Below are 27,146 nucleotides of genomic sequence, written 5' to 3'. Positions count from 1 at the left end.
CACATATAAGCAATTCTCTGGCCATTGGTAACCCTAGCCGCAGCCTCCACGATCAAAAAATACTCTCATTCTCTCATTTTGCATTTTGACACTTTGAGAATTTCTGACCAAAAGCTTCAAAGACCACGAGCCATTCTTGCTTCCTTCATCACTTGGACAACCTTGTGAAGCTTTTTGGACCATTAAACCTCAGCTGTAGTGCAGCTTCTTGCTCTGTTTTCGTCAAGGACCAACAATGGTGAATCGAATTTTGGAAGCTTCCAAGCCTTGCTGAGCTCATTTCCCTCAAGTATCCATCACTCCATAGCATTATCTTCATCTGTTTCGAGCAGCATCCATCAAACAACCACTGCATCTCAAGTTTCTTCAAAATCAAGTACCACTTAGTTGCTTAGTTCTTTGAACTTGCTTTGCTTTGCTATTTAGCAATTTGCTTTGAGGTAGTCCCTCTTTCTTCATGTAGTCTGGAGACCCGGCTTGTTATTTGGCCGGGCAAACTGTCTGAAGTCCTCCTTAAGAGGCAATGCTTGTGTGTGTTTATATTTGTCCCAAGCAGGAAAAGCCCTTCAAGTAAGGCAATTGGTAGATCAAAGGGATAAGTAACCTATCCCCTACTATTCAGTGAGTCTTCTCCTTGCTCCCATTACATGGTTGTAGCATTGAGACCAAAACCCAAGATCAATCGAGTCAATAATATGTGGAGAGAGTTCCTACTTTCTGAACTCCCACACTTTCTGAAATGCTCTCCCTGATCAGGGATAAGAGCAATGAGGCACACCCCTCATCTCCTTTTCATCTGCTTCACCTTAGCCCCTCAATGGCAAGGTTAAGAGCAACTTTTTACCCTATTCCAGTTGGCCTCAGTGCCTAACCCTCTTGTGTGAGCCCCCTTGTTTGGCTATAGAGTGTGCTGTTTGATATTCATTGATTGATTGATTGCTTCATATGCACATGCTTGCTTGTATGCTCTATGCATTTATCATCATTTATTGCTCATCAATGCATAATCATCTCATTTGTCTTTTTGACCTATCATTGTTGTTTGCCCATTGAGGACAATTGTAAGACCATCCATTGGCCATTGTTCCTATGATATGGAAGTGAGTATAAGACCATCACCTTGGCCACTCATTCTATCTTTGCCTGATGCATTTGTTGATTGTATGTGAGGTTGCAATTGTAAGTCCCTGTAAGTTGGCATTTGCTTTCCTATGATCACATCTTGTTTTGCTTGTTTGTATGAGAGGATACAACTGTAAGTCCCTGCAAGTTGGCATTTGTATTCCTAGGACCATACTGTGGAGGTTAGAGTAAGCCCAGATAGATTGGCATCTGACATCCATGTTTTGCTTCTGTTTGTTTATGTGAGGTTGCAATTGTAAGTCCCTGTAAGTTGGCATTTGCTTTCCTATGATCATGTGTTGTTTCTGTTCTTGTATGTGAGGATCCATTGTAAGTCCCTGTAATGTGGCATTGGTTTTCCTATGAGCATATGTGGAGTTAACCTAAGTCCAGATAGATTGGCAGTTGACTTCCATATTTCATCTTTGTTTTCTTTTGAGGAGATTAGTGTAAGACCATTGAGTGGCCTCTGATATCCATTTCTGTTTTAGGAGACTGGTGTAAATCCATCTATTGGTATCCGGTATCCACCTTTTACTTCTTTGTTTGAGGAGATTAGTGTAAGACCATTGAGTGGCATCTGATATCCAGTTTTATTTTAGGAGATTGGTATAAGCCCAGTGATTGGCATCCGATATCCGCTTTTGTTGACTTTCTTCTTTGTTTGTTATTATCCATTGCTTATTCCAAAGGACACACTTGAATCATCTTCTATATGATTTCAAGAAGTGAACCTTCTAAGAAGTTTTATAATCCATCTTCATTCATTCATCATTCATTATGTCCTAAACCTTTTCACACTCTACTTTTCAAACTTGACATAGATATTGTGCAAACATCTTCATGTTTTCAAATTAAAAACCTGGACCCAAGTCCTTGACCTTTTTCAAACTCCATTTCATAACACTTCTTTTGAATCAATCTTAATCATACTTTGACTCTACTTTCATAATCACAATCAATTAACTTCACTCATTCACTCGTTTTGGCTCTGTCCATTGTTAATCTTTTCATGCATTAGCCATAGGTTTCAATTATCATTGTGGTTGATGTAAATCTTGCCTATCCTTAGTGAGTCGACAGTAAGACTTCCGTACTGAAAACAGGGCTAACCCCTCTAGTACGTCGAAGCTATCCTCGCATGGTGGATGTTGTTTCTTGGTCGAGTGTTCTCCCATTGATAATGAAAAGCCTCAGTGCTTGTGTTTAAAATTGAATCCACCAACTTTTGGAAATCTTTTAGCCGAACTACGGCGTTTTGATCCTTACCTTTGATGGAAGGTACGTAGGCAGCGGGTTCATCCGTTCAAACCCAATAATAAAAATGAATATTCTTTTCTCATCATCCCAATCATGTCTGCACAATACCTATGTCATAACAAATAACAATCTTTTACAACAAGTGTGAAAAGGGCTCCCTAGGAGTACCTAGGACGTAGTGGGTGCCTAACACCTTCCCATTGCGTAATTTACCCCTTACCCAGAATCTCTGATCTTTTTATTAGTTTTCTACGTGTAAAACTTCTTAGGCTTTTGTTCGCTTTTTAGCCAGTCCATTGGATAAATAAAAGTGCGGTGGCGACTCGAAATTCATTGTATGCTTTGCTTATGATTTAACCGATAAATCATATAGCGACGAATACACCGCTACAGAAAAGTGGCGACTCCACTGGGGATTATCTCATCCTTGGCGGTAGTGCCTACTTTTCACCTTTGTTGTGCTATATTGTTATTTGTTATTCGACATATTCTTGTATAATTTGGGATCACTGTATTGATTGTAATGTGTGAATTGCTTGATATACAATTGCTGTTTGCTTTGGTGATCTGTGAGATGAGTTCTATACCCGAACTCGAGTGCACTCTAGGATAGGAGAATGGCATAGTCTTGTTGACTGGTGTGGAGTATTCCTTAGCCAGTTGACTTGCGAGTCCATTCACTTGGTGGAGGTCATGTTGAACTAATAATGTCACACAAGTTATTTGTGGTTAGGCATTATTCTTTCAATCATGTGCCGCAGAAGCCAAGGACCTTAGTTTACCAAACCCATCTTGGCCTATTTTTAGGACCGTAGTGCGGAGGTCGTTCAGATGTCAGTTCTGATGCGATTGTCACGCGATACTACACTCATAAGAGTTTCTCTTGAGAATATTCTTGGAATACGAGTATTCGTTCCTCCGATAATATTCGAAAGATGGAACGATGATTATGGGAACCTCTGATAGAACATGTCAGGCAGGTTTAAACCCTAGTACACTCCCTTTGGGTGGTTCTTAACCGAGACTCCATGCTCGTGACTCTCAACAAACCCGTGATTCGTGGTTGAGTCGTTCAGACACCGTTAATATCAATGGATCCCGGATCAGGGGTAAAACCTAAAATCCACCAAAGCGGCTGGTTGATATTAGGGATGTTTGAGCCGGTTCATGTACCGTTAATATCAATGGAACTTGGGTGTCGATAAGGTGAAAACCTAAATCCACCAAAATGGATGATTGATATTAGGGATACATAGAGCTTTCCCACGACCTTTGTTTGGTGTGTCTTGCTTGATCCTTGAGTGTGTTTGTTGCATTCATGCATTCACGCATTCATCCGCATTCATGTCATTAGAAAAAAAAAAAAAATTCAAGGAACTTAAAGGGTTTATTTGCAAAATTTTCAGACATGGAAAGACCAAAAAGGCATACAAAGAAGTACAGCTTCAAGCAGCCCGACGTAAAAGAGTTAAGGAATCTGACATCATATGTATTAGATCCCTTGGGTTTCAAAGCTCGCTATGGGAAGCTTCTGCCTCTGCTCACCACTCAGGTTGACAAAGGATTGATGAGTACTCTAGCTCAGTTCTACGATCCGTTGCATCATTGCTTCTTATTTCCGGACTTCCAGCTGTTGCCGACTTTGGAAGAATACTCTCATCTTATTGGGATTCCTATTCTGGATCAAGTGTCGTTCAGTGGCCTAGAGAGTATTCCATCTGCTCGAGAGATTGCTAGTCTGTTGCACATAGATGAAGATCTGATTAGAGCTAACCTGACTACCAAAGGCGGAATTCAAGGTTTTCCTTCCGAGTTCCTCATTGCCCAAGCTACCTTTTATGGGAAGGCCATGAGTGAAGATGCCTTTGAGGCTCTATTTGTGCTACTCATCTATGGATTGGTGCTATTTCCCAACTTCGACAAGTTTGTGGACATGAACGCCATTAGGATCTTTTCAGTCCTTAATCCAGTTCCGACTTTGTTGGGTGATGCATATGTCTCCATGCACCTGAGGAATATGAAGAATGGAGGAGTTATTGTCTGCTGTTTACCCCTGCTGTACAAGTGGTTTATTTCGCACTTGCCGCAGACAGTTGCTTTCAAGGAGAACAAGGGATGTCTACGGTGGTCTCAGAGACTCATGTCTCTCACCAATGATGATATCACCTGGTATGATCGCGTGTATGATACCGTCCAGATCATCGACTATTGTGGGGAATTCCCTAATGTGCCTCTTCTTGGCACATGTGGTGGGATTACCTACAATCCTATTCTTGCACGTCGTCAGCTTGGGTTCCCCCTAAAGGATAAACCTAATAACATTCTGTTAGAAGGTGTGTTCTTTCAGGAGGGTAAAGATCCCCAAGGCCTGAAAGCCAGATTTGTCCGTGCTTGGCGCAGTATTCACAAGAAGAGTAGGAATGAATTGGGTCCAAAGAACTGCATTGCTTTGGAGCCATACACCTCTTGGGTCAGACAGAGAGCTGCCACCTACCTGATGCCGTATGATCATCCAAGACCTACACCGTTGGATATGGCTGGGCCTTCAACCCTCCCCACCCAACGTGTAGAGGAGCTGAGAGAAGAAGACCTTTCGCGTGCCTGGATCCGTGAGAGGGAGGAATTGCTGCAGCAGCTCAAGGAGAAGGACGCTATGATTGAATTTCTCGAGCACCGAGTGATCGACGATCCGAACGACACTTGGACTTCTCTGCTTCCTCAGTCATCCAAATTCTGGAAGAGGAAGTATGATCGACTTGCAAAAGAGAAAGCTGACATGGAGGCTGCCTATGAGAGGGAAATCAAGAAGTTGTGCACTTCTCGTCTTCCAGCATCCCGAGCTTCTAGGGATCCATAGGATGTCATTTACCTTTTCTCTTTGTAATGAATCAAAAATGCTGTATTTCCTTGTCTCAATATATTGAATGAAATATTTCCATGAGCAATTAAAATGTGTAAATATTCAAAATATTGCAAATAATACCCTAAGGGTTCCTTGAAAACAAAGCATTTGCACAAGCATTGCATGCATCATCGTTGCATAAACAGGTGTTCTCAGGCCGTCTTCTCACTTTGATTCCTGTGTCCAGACAGGATAGCTGATCAAAGGCCGCACCGCTACTCAACAAGGCTCAACCATCAACGCAACATGGATCAAGTACAAGCCGAGTTGGCAGAGATGAGGGCAAGCATGGCCCAGTTCATTCACATGATGCAAGGGGTTGCACAAGGCCAAGAAGAGCTCCGAGCACTGGTTCAGAGGCAAGAAGCTGCATTGCCACCGCCCAACCAGCCTCTGCAAGAAGGAAACCCAGTTCCTGACGTTCATGCCGCTGCTATTCCCGTCAACAACTATGCTGTAGGAGAAGAGTTGAGGGGTATCCGAGTTGACGGTCAACCTATTGTTCCTGATGCTGCTAGTGCCAGAGTCATTCATGTTCCAGCCCGTAACAGAATTCCGATTGTTGACAGACAAGAGGATTTGTTCACTATGCTCAGCGAAGACGATGACATTTTGGGCAGAAATGACGCGAGAGATCGCAAAGTTGAGGCCCTTGCTGAGAAGATCAGGGCAATAGAATGTCAAAACTCCCTCGGTTTTGATGTTACAAACATGGGATTGGTAGAAGGACTGAGAATCCCGCATAAATTCAAGGCACCGTCATTCGACAAATACAACGGTACCTCCTGCCCTCGCACCCATGTGCAGGCATACTACAGAAAGATATCCGCATACACTGATGATGAAAAGATGTGGATGTATTTCTTCCAAGACAGCCTATCTGGGGCGTCTTTGGATTGGTATATGGAGTTGAAGCGGGATTCCATTAGATGCTGGAGAGACCTGGGTGAGGCGTTCCTCAGGCAGTATAAGCATAACATGGACATGGCTCCGACCAGGACTCAGCTGCAGAGTCTCTGTCAGAAGAACAATGAGAGTTTCAAGGAGTACGCCCAGAGATGGCGCGAACTAGCTGCAAGAGTTCAACCCCCTATGCTGGAAAGGGAGTTGACTGACATGTTCATCAGTACTCTTCAGGGTGTATATATGGACCGGATGGGAAGCTGCCCATTCGGAAGTTTTTCTGACGTCGTTATCTGCGGCGAAAGAACAGAGAGTCTAATCAAGGCTGGGAGGATCCATGATGCAGGTTCCTCATCTTCTTCCAAGAAACCCTTCTCTGGGGCACCTCGCCGTAAAGAAGGAGAGACTAATGCTGTACAGCACAGGGGAGGTGTGTACAGAGCCAATGCTAACCGGGACCAGTATCGTCCAGTGGCTGCAGTGACCATTCCTGCACCTCAACCTCGTCCACAACAACAGAGAGTTCAACAACAACCGCAACAACCGCAACAACAGCAGCAACAACAGCAACGTCCTTTCCAGCAAAGACAGAGGTTGAATCCTGACAGAAGATTTGACCCGTTGCCTATGACGTACGCCGAATTATTGCCCGAACTACTCCGGTTAGGGTTTGTGGAATTGCGTACAATGGCTACTCCAACAGTGCTGCCTCCTGGCTATGACGCAAATGCCCGATGTGATTTTCACTCTGGGGCACCAGGCCACCACACTGAAAGATGCCGGGCTTTGCAACATAAGGTTCAGGACTTGATCGATGCTAAGGCGATCAATTTCTCTCCAGTTCCAAATGTGGTAAACAATCCTATGCCTCAGCATGGTGGGCATAGGGTTAACAATGTTGAAGATGGAGAAGCTGAAGACTTGGTTGTCAGTGTTGAAAACATTCAGACTTCTTTGTTGGTAATTAAGGGCCGTTTGCTGAAGGGGGGTGTTGACCCGGGCTGTGCAGAGGGCTGTGTGGGTTGTTCAGAAACGGATAATGGTTGTGACCAGCTGAGGGCTGGTATTCAGAAGTTGATCGATGAGGGCTGTCTTCAGTTCAGCCGGGCCGTCAAAGGTAATGGGGCAGTGTCTACTGTCACCATATTTTACAAGCCGTCTGAAGGACGAGGGCGTGGAACTGTCAGTGCACCCACAACGAGCAATGATCCGGTTACCATTCCAGCTCCAGTAACCATCCGTGCACCAACTACTATTGTGGCGTCCGGCAGAGGACAAGTTGAAGATAGTAGGGCTGTGCCGTGGAGATATGACAACGCCTATCGCCGGGATAGAAGGGCTGGTAACCAGACAAGACCAGCTGTGCAAGCGCCTGTAACAATCAGTGCTCCAGTAAGGACTCCTGCGGTTTCAAGTCCGATAGTGGACAATGTTGGAGGGCCAGGAGGTTTCACTAGGAGTGGACGACTGTTTGCTCCTCAGCCTTTGAGGGATGCTGCTGCTGAGGCATCCGCCAGAGCTAAGGGCAAACAAGCAGTGGTTGACGAAGAACCGGCTCAGAAGGAGGCTGAGGGTTCTTTTCAGAAAGATGTTGAGGAGTTCATGAAAATCATTAAGAAGAGTGACTACAAGATCGTAGATCAGCTCAACCAAACTCCGTCAAAGATTTCGATACTCTCTTTGCTGATGTGTTCTGAGGCACATCGGGACGCTCTGCTGAAGATGCTGAATATGGCATACGTCCCGCAAGAGATATCAGTCAACCAGCTGGAGGGTGTACTAGCCAATGTGAGTACCAGGCACGGTGTAGGTTTCACTGACCTAGACCTAACGCCTGAAGGTCGCAATCATAACAAAGCTTTGCACATCACTATGGAGTGCAAAGGTGCTGTTTTATCTCACGTACTGGTAGACACCGGGTCGTCCCTGAATGTCCTGCCGAAGCAGATATTGAAGAAGATTGATGTCGAGGGAGTTGTGCTCACTCCCAGTGACCTGATTGTGCGTGCTTTCGACGGATCCAAACGGTCTGTGTTTGGTGAAGTCACTTTGCCGGTTAAGATAGGTCCGGAGGTATTCGATATCGTATTCTACGTGATGGACATTCAGCCTGCTTATAGCTGTTTGTTGGGGCGTCCTTGGATACATGCCGCTGGGGCAGTCTCGTCGACTCTCCATCAAAAGCTCAAATATGTCTGGAACGGTCAGATTGTGACCGTATGTGGCGAAGAGGAAATTCTGGTGAGTCATCTCTCCTCATTCAAATATGTTGAGGTGGATGGCGAGATCCACGAAACCCTGTGCCAGGCATTTGAGACTGTGGCGCTTGAAGGGGTTGCTTGTGCTGAGCAGAGGAAGCCAGGTGCTTCAATTTCATCGTACAAGCAGGCCAAGGAGGTTGTGGACTCCGGGAAAGCAGAAGGCTGGGGCAAGATGGTTGACTTGCCAATCAAAGAAGACAAGTTCGGCATTGGGTACGAGCCTCTCCAAGCAGAGCAGCATGTACAGACAGGTCCGAGTACCTTCGCCAGCGCTGGGCTGATGAACCATGGGGATGTCTTCGCTACTGATGGTGAAGACTGTGACTGTGATTTGGATGTCTGGGTCCGCCCTTGTGCACCAGGCGAATCTATCAACAATTGGACGGCTGAGGAAGTGGTCCAAGTTACTCTACTGACAGAGTAATTTTCTTTTGTTTTTCATTTTTGCATGAAAACCCTATGTTCTGCCCAAGGCGTAATGGTTCATTGTAGGGCCACATCATGTTCACAATGTTTATAAATGAAGGACGTTTTTCAAATCAAATTTTGAGATCTTTGTCTTTCTATTTTCTGGTTTCCACTTTTTCAAAACAATAAAAATGGCAATGTTTTTTGTTTTCTGTGACTTTATTGAAATCTTTTTCTAAAAACCAAACATTAAACATGCAGAAGTGATCTTTTGGCATCCACTGTGAACGACTCTGTTATGGCTCCGTATGATTTTGACAATCCCATCTACCAAGCTGAAGAGGAGAGTGAGGAAGACTGTGAACTCCCTGCAGAATTGGTCAGATTACTGAAGCAAGAAGAAAGGGTCATCCAACCTCATCAGGAGGAGTTGGAAATTGTCAATCTGGGTACTGAGGACGCCAGAAGAGAGATCAAGATTGGGGCTGCTTTAGAAGACTCTGTCAAAAGGAGGCTGATTGAGATGCTGAAAGAATATGTGGAAATATTCGCCTGGTCATACCAAGATATGTCGGGTCTGGATACAGACATTGTGGTGCATCGGTTACCTCTCCGAGAAGAGTGTCCGTCGGTCAAGCAGAAGCTTCGCAGAACTAGTCCTGACATGGCTGTGAAGATCAAGGAAGAGGTTCAGAAGCAGTGGGATGCAGGTTTCCTGGCTGTTACTAGTTACCCGCCGTGGGTTGCCAACATTGTTCCCGTGCCGAAGAAGGATGGCAAAGTCAGAATGTGTGTCGATTACCGGGATTTGAATAGAGCGAGTCCGAAAGACGATTTCCCATTACCTCACATTGATGTATTGGTAGATAATACGGCTCAATCCTCGGTATTTTCTTTCATGGACGGTTTCTCAGGCTACAACCAGATCAAGATGGCGCCAGAGGACATGGAAAAGACGACATTCATTACACCTTGGGGCACGTTCTGCTACAAAGTGATGCCATTTGGGCTGAAGAATGTCGGTGCCACCTATCAGAGGGCAATGACGACTCTCTTTCATGACATGATGCACAACGAAATCGAAGTGTACGTGGATGATATGATTGCGAAGTCGCAGACGGAAGAGGAGCACCTGGTTAATCTGCAGAAGTTGTTTGACAGACTGGTCAAGTTCAAACTGAGGCTGAATCCGAACAAGTGTACGTTTGGGGTGAGATCAGGGAAGCTGTTAGGCTTCATTGTCAGTGAGAAAGGGATTGAGGTTGACCCGGCGAAGGTCAAAGCCATTCAGGAGATGCCTGAACCGAAGACGGAAAAGCAAGTCCGTGGGTTTTTAGGGAGGTTGAACTACATTGCAAGGTTCATATCTCATCTAACTGCCACATGTGAACCAATTTTCAAACTGCTCAGAAAGAATCAGGCGATCAAATGGAATGATGACTGTCAGAAAGCTTTTGACAAAATCAAGGAGTACTTACAGAAACCTCCAATCCTAATTCCTCCAGTTCCAGGGAGGCCATTGATAATGTACCTATCAGTCACCGAGACTTCAATGGGGTGTGTATTGGGGCAGCATGACGAGTCTGGTCGAAAAGAGCATGCCATATACTACCTAAGCAAAAAGTTTACCGACTGTGAAACAAGATATTCACTGCTCGAGAAAACTTGTTGTGCTTTGGCCTGGGCTGCTCGCCGACTAAGGCAGTATATGTTGAACCATACTACTCTGTTGATTTCTAGGATGGATCCGGTAAAATACATCTTTGAGAAACCAGCTCTCACCGGACGTGTTGCCCGTTGGCAAATGATCTTAACCGAATACGACATTCAGTACACGTCACAGAAGGCCATCAAAGGTAGTATTCTGTCAGACTATCTTGCTGAACAACCAATTGATGACTATCAGCCTATGATGTTTGAATTCCCTGATGAAGACATCATGTACCTAAAGACGAAAGACTGTGAAGAGCCGCTTGTCGAGGAAGGACCGGATCCTGATGACAAGTGGACATTGATGTTTGATGGGGCTGTGAACATGAACGGTAACGGTGTTGGGGCAATGTTGATCAATCCCAAAGGTGCTCATATACCTTTCTCTGCCAGATTGACCTTCGACGTCACCAACAATGAAGCTGAGTACGAGGCTTGTATCATGGGGATAGAAGAAGCCATTGATCTGAGGATCAAAACACTTGACATTTTTGGAGATTCTGCTCTAGTGATCAATCAGGTCAATGGAGATTGGAACACAAACCAGCCACATCTGATTCCGTATAGAGATTACACCAGAAGAATACTGACGTTCTTCAAGAAGGTGAAGTTGTATCATGTCCCTAGGGATGAGAATCAAATGGCAGATGCATTGGCTACTTTATCTTCCATGATAAAAGTTCATTGGTGGAATCATGTGCCACATGTTGCGGTGAATCGACTCGAGAGGCCTGCGTATGTGTTTGCAGCCGAGTCTGTTAATACTATTGATGATAAACCGTGGTATTATGACATCAAGAACTTCCTCAAGACTCAAGAGTATCCTGAGGGTGCGTCGAAGAATGATAAGAAGACCCTGAGAAGGCTAGCTGGAAGCTTTTACTTGAATCAGGATGATGTGCTGTACAAGCGGAACTTTGACATGGTCTTGCTCAGATGCGTGGATAGACACGAAGCAGACATGTTAATGCAAGAAGTGCACGAGGGTTCGTTTGGTACCCACGCTGGTGGTCATGCAATGTCGAAGAAATTGCTGAGAGCCGGATATTACTGGATGACTATGGAATCCGATTGCTTCAAATATGCTCGGAAATGCCATAAGTGTCAAATCTATGCTGATAAGGTGCATGTACCACCAAGCCCGTTGAATGTCATGAACTCGCCTTGGCCGTTTGCCATGTGGGGCATCGACATGATTGGAAAGATTGAGCCAACTGCTTCTAATGGACATCGCTTCATCTTGGTCGCGATCGACTACTTCACCAAGTGGGTAGAAGCAGCTTCTTATGCCAACGTCACCAAACAAGTGGTTGCCCGGTTCATCAAGAAAGAAATCATCTGTCGTTATGGAGTCCCTGAGAGAATCATCACTGATAATGGTTCAAATCTCAACAACAAGATGATGAAAGACTTATGCAGAGACTTCAAGATTGAACATCACAACTCTTCTCCTTACAGACCAAAGATGAATGGTGCTGTAGAGGCAGCTAACAAGAATATCAAGAAGATTGTGCAGAAAATGGTCGTTACGTACAAGGATTGGCATGAGATGTTGCCCTTCGCGTTGCATGGGTACCGTACCTCAGTACGTACGTCGACCGGGGCAACCCCCTACTCCCTTGTGTATGGTATGGAAGCAGTCCTACCAGTTGAAGTGGAGATCCCTTCTCTGAGGGTATTATTGGATGTCAAGCTGGATGAAGCCGAGTGGATTCGTACAAGGTTTAATGAGTTAAGCCTTATCGAAGAAAGACGGTTAGCAGCTGTTTGCCATGGGCAGTTGTATCAGAGAAGGATGAAGCGAGCCTTTGATCAGAAAGTGCGTCCTCGGACATTTCAAACTGGCGACCTAGTTTTGAAGAGGATCCTTCCTCCCGGTACAGATAACAGGGGCAAGTGGACTCCTAATTACGAAGGTCCATATGTTGTGAAGAAGGTTTTCTCCGGTGGAGCCTTGGTGCTTACAACTATGGATGGTGAAGATTTTCCTTCCCCTGTCAACTCAGATGTAGTCAAAAAATACTTCGCATAAATTGACCCGCTGGACGAAAAAAAAGAATAAAAGAGTCCAGGCAAAAATGGGCATCCCGGCGAACCAAAAACAGAAAGAAAGGTTCGGGCAAAAGTTAGGGATAAAAATAAAAAATTTTGTACACCCGGTAAGTCGAAAACCCGCAAGGGCGGCTTAGGCAAAAATGGGTATCCCGGTGGATTGAAAACCCGAGAGGGCGATCCAGCCAAAAGAGGGATTAAAGCAAAAACTACAGTCTGAGTTATCTGTACTTCATCATGCTTCGTCAGCTGCCATCTCGACAGATGTGATCGGTCCAGTCAGTCTTCTCCGAAAGCAAGGAATTGGGAGGAAACTGATGATCTATGAGTTATAACAGAGTTGGGAAACAGTGGATGCCGTGTTCACATTGCCATTAGGATAGTTTATTTTCCTTTTGTGCGCAATTACCTCTTTCTAGGAATTGCTTCCCAATGTATTTGCCTTTTCAGGCACATTTTCAATCAATAAAAATCGTTATTCAGATAAATTGCTCTCCTGTTTTTTATTTTTACTGTTTTGTTTGCGAAAACGTCCGAATTTTTGATAGACATTGCATATAAAAACATGAAGGCTAAACAATGACGTGCAGAAAGATTAAAACATTTGAAAATCATTTTGAATGTTGAGGACACTTGAGCGTATCTTGTCCATATACTCCCTGGGGCATCTGTTGTTCCAATTTGCAGGTCGTCACCTGTGAGTATTTTCCCCAGTAAGGTCGTCACCTGTGAGCATTCCCCAGCAATGCTTTCCCCAAACGGATTCATTCTCCTAACTATGGTTTGCTTAAGCCTTCCCCAGCGAAGCAGTTATCGCTCCAGCAGAGTTCATCCTATCAATGGACTGGACAGGTGTCCATGGCAGACGGATACCTACATCCCCAGCTGAGTCGTTTCTACTTGTGAACATTGTGGGTCGTCCCCGGCGGAGTAGCAGTTACTCCCCAAAAAGCAGGGCCTATTTCATCTGAGGTTTGTGTGAGCCTTACCCCCAGAGAGTGGCCTGGTTTAGCTTCCCCGGCGGAGTTTTCATTTCCCCAAGCGGAATTTTTGAGGATTGATTGGGCTATCCCCAGCAGTTTACCTTTGTTTTCCCCTAGCAGATTTGCTTTATTACTCCCCAGTGAGTTGCCTTGTCTTCCCCTAGTGGATTTGTTTGTTGGCTATCCCCAGCAGTTACTTTCTTTTTCCCCCAGTGGAAGTATCTTGAAGATTCCTCAGCACAGTCGTCCTGTGTATCTCTCCCCCGCAGAGTTCGCACCATACTGCATTGCATATAGTAATCATTGCATCCTCAAAACTGCGTAGCATTTCCATCCCATATGGAGCATTACGCCATAGAAAAATTCAAACATATGCATTCATGTGTTCGAAGCCACATCAGACTGTATCCCCGGCAGAGGCGGATCATTTTGGTTCAACATCAGCACAGCAAGTCTACTACAGACAGCATTCAGAATTGATTATCCCCACAGAGGTTTATTTCCTCACCCGATGGTGACAGAGGTTTATTTCCTCACCCGATGGTGACAGAAGTTTGTTTCTCCCCCAGTGAGACCCCCAGCAAGTGATCAGCCTTGCTTTGACATATATCAGATGTCCGTTCTTGTAATACCAGTAAGTGTCATGTCAACGCCCGCGTGTTTTCATTTTTTGGTGTCGGTAAACGCCATTCTTTCGATGTCGGTAAACATCGAGTCTCACCCAGTCATCAGTCAATGTCTGGTCATTTTTTAGTGTCGGTAAACGCCATTGCTTCGGTGTCGGTAAACATCGAGTTCCTTCAGTCATCGGTAAATGTCTGATAATCCCCAACAAAAATCCCCAGTAGAGTCATCTGTAAATGTCCTATCTGGTTTCCAGTTGCAAATATTTGTTTGTCTCTCACCAATAAATTTCCCATCCCCAGTCATCGGTAAATGTCTGGTTATTTTCGTTTGATGTCGGTAAACATCATCTTTCGATGTCGGTAAACATCGTGTCTCATCCCAGTCATCGGTAAATGTCTGGTCATTCTTTGTTCTTTCGCTAATAAAATCAGAAATCCCCAGAAGTCGTCAGTAAACGTTTTGTCTGGTATCACCACAAAGATTTTGTTCCTCCCCAAGCGGAGATGCCATCGGTAAATGGCCCAGTTTTCTTCGATATCGGTAAATATCGACTTCCCAGTTGCAGCAGCCATCGGTAAATGGCCTTGATATCGGTAAATATCAGGTTTGCTTTGAAGCCACCATCGGTAAATGGTCTTGCTTCCCCTCTACATCAAATTATTTCCCAGTAACCATCGGTAAATGGTTTTGCTGAAGTTGATATCGGTAAATATCAAGTTTTTAACCATCGGTAAATGGTTTTCGCTTTTCAGAAGTTGTTTCCCCAGCCGCCACCGGTAAATGGTCGTGCTGAAGTTGATATCGGTAAATATCAAGGTCCCAGTTTTAACCATCGGTAAATGGTTTTGGTTTTTCAGAAGTTTGTTTTCCCCAGCCGCCATCGGTAAATGGTTTTGCTGAAGTTGATATCGGTAAATATCAAGTTTCCAGTTCTCCAACCATCGGTAAATGGTTTTGCTTTTCAGAAGTTGTCATGCAGTTGTCATCGGTAAATGATGTGGTTCTCTTTGTATTATATCCTGTCGGTGCAAATTTCTACGGTTCTTTTGTATTCAATCCCTGTTTACCCTGAAAGTCTGACAGCAATCGCTATCATCCGTTCGGGTTCCCAGCTGATTGAATAGGGGCAGCTGTAGCACCTCAAATTTGCACCTATCATTGTACATACCATCTCATATTAGGTCATAGCATATCACGATCCATTGCATAGCATTGCATTGTCCCCAGTTGCCTCAAGAGCAAGCAAGTCAAGAATTAGGTCAAACTGATCAGGAGATCAGTCAACCAATCAAGCAAAGGTGTTTCTCAAGGAGCAAAGGCCCTAGGGTTTGTCCAACAAGTTCACATGACTTGGAGGTCCATTTGAAGTGTTCAAGTCAAGGGTTGGATGTTCAGAAGCCATCAGTTCATGCACAATCAGTCAAAAACCCTAGAAAGTCAAAGTTGGTCAACTGTGGTTGATTTTATGGTTTTGATGGATGGAAATGGTTTGAGAGAGCTTGTTCATGTCCCAATAGGCCTCATGTGCCATGGCAATCAACATCATTGAAGAATTTGAAGCCAATCAGAAAATTTCCAAAAATAGAAACTGGACCTGTAATTTTAACTGCCAAAAATGGAAACTTCTTGATCCTCAGCTTGCATCATGATACAAGCTTCAAATGAATTTTTGCCCAACATGAAAGTTGAAGATCTTGTTCTCCCATTTCAAAAAGTCCAAGAACACCAAAATCCCATGAATGGTTTGCAAGATATGATCATTTCATTTTCACATTTTCATGAACTTCAAAAGGCCATATCTCATGATTCCTTTGGCCAAATTTGATGGGGTTTTTTCCTACAAACCACATTTCATCTCCTCTTTCCAAAAATATAAATTTCATGAACCAAAACCTTGCCAATCAAAATGGCATCTTTTGACTTGTTCCATTTAAAATTCAAGTTTGACCAAAAGTTGACTTTTCAAATTAAAGGTTTTCAACACATTTGGCCAATTGGAAATTGTTTGGAAGGCTATTTGCAACATGTTCCAAGCCCAAATTTGTGCTCATGCTACTATCATACCACCATTTTGGCCAAAGGTGCAAATTTAGCAATATGGCTTCATTAAAGTAAACAAACTTAGCACTTCATGAGCAGACATAAAACAGCAAACATAATGGTCATTGGCAGCCTGTTTTGAAGCCCAAATCGTGCAGACCTCACACCCTCCACTTCCATATTTTCCAAACTTAGCAAAATGCAAATTGGCTTCATTAAGTTAAGCAAGCTTAGCATGTTATTAAGTACCTTAAACAGACCACATATAAGCAATTCTCTGGCCATTGGTAACCCTAGCCGCAGCCTCCACGATCAAAAAATACTCTCATTCTCTCATTTTGCATTTTGACACTTTGAGAATTTCTGACCAAAAGCTTCAAAGACCACGAGCCATTCTTGCTTCCTTCATCACTTGGACAACCTTGTGAAGCTTTTTGGACCATTAAACCTCAGCTGTAGTGCAACTTCTTGCTCTGTTTTCGTCAAGGACCAACAATGGTGAATCGAATTTTGGAAGCTTCCAAGCCTTGCTGAGCTCATTTCCCTCAAGTATCCATCACTCCATAGCATTATCTTCATCTGTTTCGAGCAGCATCCATCAAACAACCACTGCATCTCAAGTTTCTTCAAAATCAAGTACCACTTAGTTGCTTAGTTCTTTGAACTTGCTTTGCTTTGCTATTTAGAAATTTGCTTTGAGGTAGTCCCTCTTTCTTCATGTAGTCTGGAGACCCGGCTTGTTATTTGGCCGGGCAAACTGTCTGAAGTCCTCCTTAAGAGGCAACGCTTGTGTGTGTTTATATTTGTCCCAAGCAGGAAAAGCCCTTCAAGTAAGGCAATTGGTAGATCAAAGGGATAAGTAACCTATCCCCTACTATTCAGTGAGTCTTCTCCTTGCTCCCATTACATGGTTGTAGCATTGAGACCAAAACCCAAGATCAATCGAGTCAATAATATGTGGAGAGAGTTCCTACTTTCTGAACTCCCACACTTTCTGAAATGCTCTCCCTGATCAGGGATAAGAGCAATGAGGCACACCCCTCATCTCCTTTTCATCTGCTTCACCTTAGCCCCTCAATGGCAAGGTTAAGAGCAACTTTTTACCCTATTCCAGTTGGCCTCAGTGCCTAACCCTCTTGTGTGAGCCCCCTTGTTTGGCTATAGAGTGTGCTGTTTGATATTCATTGATTGATTGATTGCTTCATATGCACATGCTTGCTTGTATGCTCTATGCATTTATCATCATTTATTGCTCACCAATGCATAATCATCTCATTTGTCTTTTTGACCTATCATTGTTGTTTGCCCATTGAGGACAATTGTAAGACCATCCATTGGCCATTGTTCCTATGATATGGAAGTGAGTATAAGACCATCACCTTGGCCACTCATTCTATCTTTGCCTGATGCATTTGTTGATTGTATGTGAGGTTGCAATTGTAAGTCCCTGTAAGTTGGCATTTGCTTTCCTATGATCACATGTTGTTTTGCTTGTTTGTATGAGAGGATACAACTGTAAGTCCCTGCAAGTTGGCATTTGTATTCCTAGGACCATACTGTGGAGGTTAGAGTAAGCCCAGATAGATTGGCATCTGACATCCATGTTTTGCTTCTGTTTGTTTATGTGAGGTTGCAATTGTAAGTCCCTGTAAGTTGGCATTTGCTTTCCTATGATCATGTGTTGTTTCGGTTCTTGTATGTGAGGATCCATTGTAAGTCCATGTAATGTGGCATTGGTTTTCCTATGAGCATATGTGGAGTTAACCTAAGTCCAGATAGATTGGCAGTTGACTTCCATATTTCATCTTTGTTTTCTTTTGAGGAGATTAGTGTAAGACCATTGAGTGGCCTCTGATATCCATTTCTGTTTTAGGAGACTGGTGTAAATCCATCTATTGGTATCCGGTATCCACCTTTTACTTCTTTGTTTGAGGAGATTAGTGTAAGACCATTGAGTGGCATCTGATATCCAGTTTTATTTTAGGAGATTGGTATAAGCCCAGTGATTGGCATCCGATATCCGCTTTTGTTGACTTTCTTCTTTGTTTGTTATTATCCATTGCTTATTCCAAAGGACACACTTGAATCATCTTCTATATGATTTCAAGAAGTGAACCTTCTAAGAAGTTTTATAATCCATCTTCATTCATTCATCATTCATTATGTCCTAAACCTTTTCACACTCTACTTTTCAAACTTGACATAGATATTGTGCAAACATCTTCATGTTTTCAAATTAAAAACCTGGACCCAAGTCCTTGACCTTTTTCAAACTCCATTTCATAACACTTCTTTTGAATCAATCTTAATCATACTTTGACTCTACTTTCATAATCACAATCAATTAACTTCACTCATTCACTCGTTTTGGCTCTGTCCATTGTTAATCTTTTCATGCATTAGCCATAGGTTTCAATTATCATTGTGGTTGATGTAAATCTTGCCTATCCTTAGTGAGTCGACAGTAAGACTTCCGTACTGAAAACAAGGCTAACCCCTCTAGTACGTCGAAGCTATCCTCGCATGGTGGATGTTGTTTCTTGGTCGAGTGTTCTCCCATTGATAATGAAAAGCCTCAGTGCTTGTGTTTAAAATTGAATCCACCAACTTTTGGAAATCTTTTAGCCGAACTACGGCGTTTTGATCCTTACCTTTGATGGAAGGTACGTAGGCAGCGGGTTCATCCGTTCAAACCCAATAATAAAAATGAATATTCTTTTCTCATCATCCCAATCATGTCTGCACAATACCTATGTCATAACAAATAACAATCTTTTACAACAAGTGTGAAAAGGGCTCCCTAGGAGTACCTAGGACGTAGTGGGTGCCTAACACCTTCCCATTGCGTAATTTACCCCTTACCCAGAATCTCTGATCTTTTTATTAGTTTTCTACGTGTAAAACTTCTTAGGCTTTTGTTCGCTTTTTAGCCAGTCCATTGGATAAATAAAAGTGCGGTGGCGACTCGAAATTCATTGTATGCTTTGCTTATGATTTAACCGATAAATCATATAGCGACGAATACACCGCTACAACCTTGTGAACCAAGAGATGTTTGGGACTGTGCCCAAACACCTATTTCTTCGTCTTTTCGGCTTTATCTTATAGTGGCGGCCTGCTAGTCCACGTATTGGTAATAACCATCTTACTCTTTGGTTCATACCATAATTCGATCACACTTCTTTTCATCTCCCACTTCTAGTTCCTTGAACTACGAAGCTCTGAATTCCTCATGGCACTATGAGGATACGTAGGCATGAAGGCCCTAATCCTCACCGAGCACTTTATCTATTTCCTTCCTTTTCCCATCCTTTTACGAGTAATTTTAGCTAACTCCTATTCGAGCGAGAACAATCAAAACGGTTCCCATGGAGTACCATGGATGTTTGGGGTGCTAATACCTTCCCCTTGCATAATCGACTTCCTTACCCAACATATCTCTTTCCCGGGTTTTATCGATGTTTTCCCTTCCCTTTGGGGATAAATAAAGTTCGATGGCAACTCTGTTGTATGTTCGAGCGTGCGTTCAAGTATATTTCCGCTAGCTTCAGCGTCAAAGCTCACTCCTAAGAGTTCCTTGCCATTTGTATTAATGTTTATATGATATTCTAACTAGTGATTCATTCGCTATATATCATAATCTTAGTAAACATATTTGAGTTTCAAAACGTATATGAGCATGACATTACAATTATCATTTTCGAAATGAGTATTTTTTACTTGCGAACAAGCAATTGACATCAAGAAAGCTTATGCAATAGGAAGATTGAACTTTTCTTTTTGATATCCCAAAGCACAAATCTCTTCAAAATTTAGTTAATCAGGGGTAGTTATGCAGAGATTCGATAAATATCTTTAAATCAGCTAGACAGAGGCAGGTTACTTCAAGACTCGTATTGGGGCAGGCCATCCCAAGAGCACGAGAAGCCAATCACTCCTATAAATGGTTAATCAATAGGATACAATTCCAAGACGGTGGGGCAAGTCAATTTTGAGATTTTCAAATGACAAGACTATTTCATAGCTTGTAATTGGGGAAATTTATGCATATATCCAATAGACTGGGGCAGAGGTAAGATACGAAGGTACAAGTTCTCTCATAAAGTCTAGAGGTGTGACAACAACTAAAGTAAGTGTCAGGGAATCATGCCTATATGGCCTTTATCCTAGTCTTGGATTTCATCCTCCCTTCATATGAGCATCTGATTTGACCATTGCATAAATCATCATCATGTACTAATTACGTCACATCATTAATGCATATCATTCATCTAGCATAACATGAAGTCATCTATGTAAATCATAAAAAAAAAACAAAGTCTGATATCTTGTTGGCACTTCTAAATCCCGAACTTGTGCAACATCTTTTAAAGCTCAGTCTTGTTTGGCACTTTCCTAAAAACCCGACCTGTTTGGCATCTTTCAAAGCCCGGTTTGTTGGTATTCCTAAAGTTTATCTTATGAATTCCATGATTTTTGATCTTTTTTCCAACGTCCCTGGCTGATAATCTTTTGCCAACCTTCACGGTTGAATGGGATTAATCTTTTCACCCTTAGAAGTGCGACTCACACATATAAAAACCAAAAAATACTCTTCATGTGTCCGAAGGTGCATCTCTAGATGCACTTAGAATCACACCAACAAAGACGTTGCAAGTGAGACACCTCTATTTTCCCTAAAAAAGTGACCGAAAATACATATATGGATTTTAGAGATGTATCTCTATACAAACACTTATACACACTAGCTGATCGAAGCAAACACACTTTCTCCATTGCCCAACATATAAATCTTGAAAAGGCATGTTCTTTATGAAGACTGGAATGGAATCTACACACATCATAAATTCAGTCATCACTTTATCAAGTGAAAGATAATCTGATATGACAATTCTGGGAACTCCAAAATGAGGCCATCGTGAGAACATGCATACTTTATGTCGAATAAGGTAGTTCAAGTTCTAAAATATTAACCTATGCCTTATCTGAAAATTTAGTCTTTCGTGTAAATATACAACCAATTTTTACTCGTTGCCAATTTATTTGTTCCTTACCAATTTTCATTTGTTGAAGACATAGAAGAACAAAAGTCAAAATCATGAAAGACAAGATAATAACATTAACATTGCACATTATTATTGCAAATGACATTTATACGAAATTTTATTTTTCGATTTCGGAGATGAATTTTTGGACAAAGTTTTTAGGTGAAATAAGGGTGTCTCACTTATGAAGTGTTAAAATATGCGTATAAAAGGTGCGTCTGAAAATATATCTCTAAAGTTTATGGATAATTGTGACTTTTTACGATGGTGGATGAGCATCTCTAAGAATGGAAAGAGTAATCGCAATATTGAATCTGTAAGCAAATTTTTTACCTCATACCCCATTAATTATACCTATACCCATACATTATAATTTTTTAGACCAAAATGCCCTTATAAAAACTGATTATATTTTTGTAAATTTCGTTTTTTACTTCACTTTATCTTTAAGACTTCTAGAACATCACTTTTGCCATTGTAAGCCGAAACTCATAGAGTAAGTCTTCCGATTCACAATAAATATACAGGAACTCTTTGTACAAGACTTTCGATTCGCTCCAGATTTGAGATGTTGAACCAAAGTTTTTGCTAAAAGACTTCCGATTTTCAAACTGTTTATCGAAACTCTTCTCAAAAGACTTTCGGTTTTCATTTAATTCACCGGAAGTCTTATTGAAAGTGTTATGGTGTTCAAACTTCATTTTTTTCACACCGAAACTCTTTTTAGAAGTGTTCCGGTACGTTTTTTTAAATTTTTTTTATAGTGGTTTGAAGACAAAGTGTTGATAGTAGGATTCCAGATTGTAGTTTAGGATGGGGCGCATCTACATCTGCAGCAGAGTCGGTTGGCTATCTAGGAGGGTCGTACGATACATGTCTTTTGGTAAAGTACAAGTATCATGTTGCTCGACATTTATGGTTTGGTGAGGTAAATAAACGACATATATTTGATATTAAATAATATTTGAATATTTTATATTGTGTTTTATAATATGTGTTTTAATTGTTTTCAAGAGAGAGGTTCGAAGAAAGAGTTGAAGGTTGCTGGACACAGACTTAAGCTGACATCGAGGGTTCTACAAGCTCTTCTACAATAGATGGAAAGTTAGGTTTCTAGGTTTGGGTTATCTTCACTTCAGAGAAGTAGTTTGACGAAGATAGACACAAACCTGGTATGCACATTTATGGAGAGATGACATCTAGAGACATCTTTGTTTCACATGTCGTTTGGTGAGATAAGCATTACTTTAGATGTCGTCTCTTATCTGCTTCACTTGCCCATAAGGTGTGTGTTATAGAGCCCTCAAGATGTCACTAAAGAGGTTGTTGTTGACTACTTAGGAGTGTCATAGAGTGAGACACATACACATGTTTGTAGCTGTAGGGGTTCTTACTATAAATTGGAGTGGTTTTACGATTTATTCGTAAAACATAAAGTTGCTTCTAGTTGGGCATATGCGACTAGAGCATGTTTGTTGATGTTGGTGAGTTTCACATTTTTTACCGGCAAGACCTTTACGCTTGTCGAGGCATGATACCATTTATTGTTTACGGACTTAGAGAGGTATTCGGGATACAGTTGGGGATCAAATGCATTGGTTACCCTTTACAGATACCTCGGAGATGCGTCCATGTTCAGTTGCAAAGAGCTCGATGGATATCCTACTCTCATAAAGGTATTTAATTTAATTTTGTTTATTATATGTTAATTAATTTTATAAAGTATGTTAATTTAATTTATTTTGTTTATTATGTTTTTATATTGTAGTGTTGGATTCACGAGTATTTTCCAACAGTTGGAAAAAGAGGAGAGAATTGAAACCAACTGATAATTTTGGTCTTCATCGAGCAATGAGATGATCCTATAAGCAAGGAGTTCTGAAGGTGGATGACTTGCGACCTATTTTGGACGAGCTGACACCTACCGACGTCATATGGCGTCAATTTGAGGATAATAGAGTATGACGTCAGTTTGATGAATTATGTCTGTATATGGGGTGTTTGAAGTGGGGTGACATAGTTGTTACATACAATAGGAAAAACATTCAACAACTCAACTGAATTGGGATGAGCCTAAAATATCTCTCTCACAACTTCTGAGTCATCCATTTTTCTACTCCAATACACATAGCCTGCATCCTCAATAAGCTTAAACAAATGTTGTATCTCACTTATAGGATCTTTTATCTCTTTTTCTATCATACTCTTATGCTTGTATATTTGCGTGATCCGAGTGACATTCTCTAGATTTCGGTCTTGCAAGGAAAGCAATGTGTGTCTAGGTGGTACATGTCTCTTTGTCAAATCAACGACATGCTGCTTCTCATATGTGGTTAACCTACCAACAAAGGAATGCACTTTTAATCTATCAGGTAAACCATGGTTATGAACCCCATATTTTACATAATCTTCCAACCAGACCCATCTTTCATCGGAGTCGACCTGATTTTAAACGAGCATCCATATTTTTTGGACACATTTTGGGTTCCCCTATCAGTATCTTTGTATTTCTCAACTTTATCACGACCAAATATTAATTTGTTACTTCTCCCTCTCTTATTTGTTTTAGTATCTGAACGAGTGATAATAATGGTTACTTTATTATGGATTCCAACCTCTTTAATCCACCTGATCACCTCTTCTCATGTACCAAATCTTTGAGTAGTTAAAAAAGCACCAGAAGTATCTACACATATTTGAGGAAGAATTTCCATATCCGTACAATAAAAAAATGTAAAAAAAACAACAACAATGCAAACCGAAAGACTACAAAGAAGAATTCTGGATCATAGAAAAAACACACCGGAAGTATTTTGGAAAGACTTCCGGTATATGTTAGTCTATTAACCAGAACACATGTGTTAAGTGTTCCAAAATGTTTTTTTTTTTTTTTTAAATCTGAACCTGATGTCTTCCACAAAGTTTTCCGATTTGGAAAAACATATACCGAAAATCTGTTCTAATATGCTCCGGTACGAGGGTGAATAGTGCAATTTTCAAAAATTTCAATTGAATGGTTAAAAGTGAAATGAAATTTTGGTTAAAAATAAATAAGGGAAATTGATATTTTTTTTTAAAAATTGTAGGAGAATAGGTATAACTAAGTAAAACTTTCTCTATAAGCTTGTAATCGGCCCAAACCCAAAACCTTTTTTGAAGCCCAATTCGATGATGTTACTTCACAAGTTATAATAACCAATAACCAACCCTAGCTTTCTTCCTCAACGAGGTTCACTTCAAAAACTCTCAGAATATTCGATCTGCAACCATGGCGTCAAGAAAGACCGATAACCCCCAATACGGTGACGGTGCCAGTCCCGGGTTCGCTCTTATCTCCCTTCCTTACATATTCACTTCCCTTCGTCACCGATATCTCTTATCATTCTCATTTAATTCTTAACCTCTCACTTTTTCTCATTGATGCAGAAAAATCTTCATCGGAGGGTTAGCCAAAGATACAACCCTAGGTCAGGAACATAGAAAGTTCTTTATATATATTTATTTTACTTTTCAATTTCACTATTATTTAATTTACAGTTTTGATTCTGCAGAAACGTTCGTGAAGTACTTCGAAAGGTATGGAGAGATAACAGATTCCGTTATCATGAAGGATCGACAAACGGGTCGACCCAGAGGGTTTGGGTTCATTACTTATGCGGATCCTTCTGTGGTTGATCAAGTTATTCAGGAGAACCACATCATCAATGATAAGCAGGTAAACCCTAGTTAGGGTTTCGCTTTGAATTTTGTGGTTTAGTTGTTTAATTGCAAATGGTTACTGTGGCTTGTTTTTTTATCTGCTGCTCTTAACAGGTTGAAATCAAGAGGACCATTCCAAAGGGTGCATCACACACTAGTGACTTCAAAACTAAGAAGATTTTTGTAGGTGGGATTCCAGCAGCAGTATCTGAAGGTTTGCTTCCGGCACTTTGATTTCTTTATGTAATAATAATAATAATGGTGGTGTATGTGTGATTTGTTAGTTTGTGTTGTGTTTCTGAATGATGTTTTTGTTTTTCTGAGTTAGTGGGCTTATTTTATGCTTGGATTTGGTGTGCGTTTCAGATGAGCTGAAGAACTTCTTCTCTAAGCATGGAAATGTTGTGGAGCACGAGATAATACGTGACCACGCCACTAAAAGATCTCGTGGATTTGGTTTTGTAGTGTTTGATAATGATAAGGTTGTGGATACTTTGTTAGCTGATGGGAACATGATTGATATGGACGGTACTCAGGTGAGTTTCGTTTGTTTTTTTAGGGTGGTTAAAATTGAAACTAGCAATACTGATTTTAGAGAGGTGGCAAACTGTTTCTAGATAAAGGATTACGTATTAAAATATTTGATAATTGGGGTTCTCTGTTGCTTCTCGATATGTCTCTGTTTGTGTTTTTACATTATATATGTAGTGGGCTTACTATAGGTTTTATTATTTCTCTGCCCAACCAAAAACCAACGAAAAAAGGTTCTATTTATGAATGAATCTAGGTTGACTTAATTCTTTGTTGTAGGTTGAGATCAAGAAGGCTGAACCAAAGAAATCCTCAAGTTCAGCTTCTTTTCCTCCATTTGGTAGTGACTCTAGGTCACGTTCTTACAATGATGGTTTTGGTGGATTTGGTGATTCGTATGGAGGTTTTCCTGGTGGAGGTTATGGCCCTGCATCTTATAGGTCACTTGGAGGTTACACTGCTAGGCTTAGCGATTATGGTGGATATGGAGGTGGAGATGACTTCAGTGGTGGTTTTGGAGGTTATGGGGGCAGTGGTGGTGCTGGTGGTTATGCAGGCTATAGAGGAGAATCATCATTTGGCTACTCTGGCCGCTATGGGTCGTACATGGGTGGCCTTGGTGGTGGATATGGTGGTAGTGGGTTAGGCCCATATGGGAGAGGTGGTGCGGGCTATGGAAGTTATGGTGGTTCAGGCACTGGTGGAGGTTATGAATCTGGCCCTGGTGCTGGTTTTGGTGGAACAGGAGGACTCTATTCTAGTAGGGGAGGATATGGGGGCGGTAGTCGTTACCATCCTTACACAAGATAGTTTTATGATTAAGCTTTGTAGTAGAATTTGCATGCAGGTTTAAGCATTTTCTAGATACAAGGCACTTACTTCAGGTGGGCACTCTCTAGAAGTCAGATGAACCACTAGCATGTCTGTTTTAATCAATTGCTTAGACAACCGAAGATAGAACAACAACATCTAGAGCTTTCTGAACAACATCTAGAGCTTCCCATCAGTCATCAGCCATATACAATCATAGTTAGATTATGCTTTTATGTGATAATCAGATGCTTGAAAGTTAGACTGTTGTGATTATGGATACCAGTTTTAGTTAGAATCACAAAGTTGTGTGAATGTGTACTATTTTAGGTTACGCCTATTAGAATTTTGTTTGAAAGAGTACTTTGTTCATGATCTATCCAGTAGTTATGCTTGGTGAGCTTATATTGAAGATGTTGATACAACCTTTTCAGGTTACAGATACCATGATTTAGTTATATGTTTAGTTAGCTGTAACCTATGATAGCTCTCAATTAGTTTCAACAGGTTCCTGAAGTCTTTCTTTCCAAGGGTTGGTTTGGTTGTTAGCAATCATAAATTGAAATTAGAAATGGCTGGACTACTGTTAGCTCCCAATTTTGTGTGTTAGCACTGTAGAATTGATCCCCGTCAAATTTGGCCTTTTCAAGTTTTGTCCCTATTTGAAAAATATGCATTTTAGTCCCCTATATATTTATTTCGAAGGCATATTAGTTGCCCAAACAGAGAACAATGTTGCAAGAAAAATAGTGATGATTCTTATAATGTCTCAAAGTTGTAGACTAAAATTGTT

The 27,146-nt window shown here is 41.5% G+C and overlaps 1 protein-coding gene across 1 annotated transcript; it reads left to right on the top strand.

Annotated features, from left to right (window-relative positions):
- The first annotated feature begins 24,477 nt into the window (after nt 1–24,477).
- Nucleotides 24,478–26,758, top strand: LOC127083299 (heterogeneous nuclear ribonucleoprotein 1). The gene is made up of 6 exons (XM_051023604.1): nt 24,478–24,634; nt 24,740–24,780; nt 24,865–25,028; nt 25,127–25,226; nt 25,379–25,548; nt 25,823–26,758. Exons 1-6 carry the CDS (start codon nt 24,582–24,584, stop codon nt 26,351–26,353), a joined length of 1,059 nt encoding a protein of 352 aa, XP_050879561.1. The 5' UTR covers nt 24,478–24,581; the 3' UTR covers nt 26,354–26,758.
- The last annotated feature ends 388 nt before the right edge of the window (nt 26,759–27,146 follow it).

This window comes from Lathyrus oleraceus, chromosome 5 (genome assembly GCF_024323335.1).
Source record: "Lathyrus oleraceus cultivar Zhongwan6 chromosome 5, CAAS_Psat_ZW6_1.0, whole genome shotgun sequence".
Classification (NCBI taxonomy): Eukaryota; Viridiplantae; Streptophyta; class Magnoliopsida; order Fabales; family Fabaceae; genus Lathyrus; species Lathyrus oleraceus.
Note: the sequence above shows the minus strand (reverse complement) of the source record. Positions and strands in the feature narration are given on the sequence as shown.

Excerpts from the sequence above, each read along its gene's own strand:
- LOC127083299 (XM_051023604.1), top strand. The coding sequence starts at position 24,582 with ATGGCGTCAAGAAAGACCGATAACCCCCAATACGGTGACGGTGCCAGT. Across the intron at positions 24,635-24,739 it reads GGTGACGGTGCCAGTCCCGG|AAAAATCTTCATCGGAGGGT; the intron begins GTTCGCTCTTAT and ends TCATTGATGCAG. Across the intron at positions 24,781-24,864 it reads AGCCAAAGATACAACCCTAG|AAACGTTCGTGAAGTACTTC; the intron begins GTCAGGAACATA and ends TTGATTCTGCAG.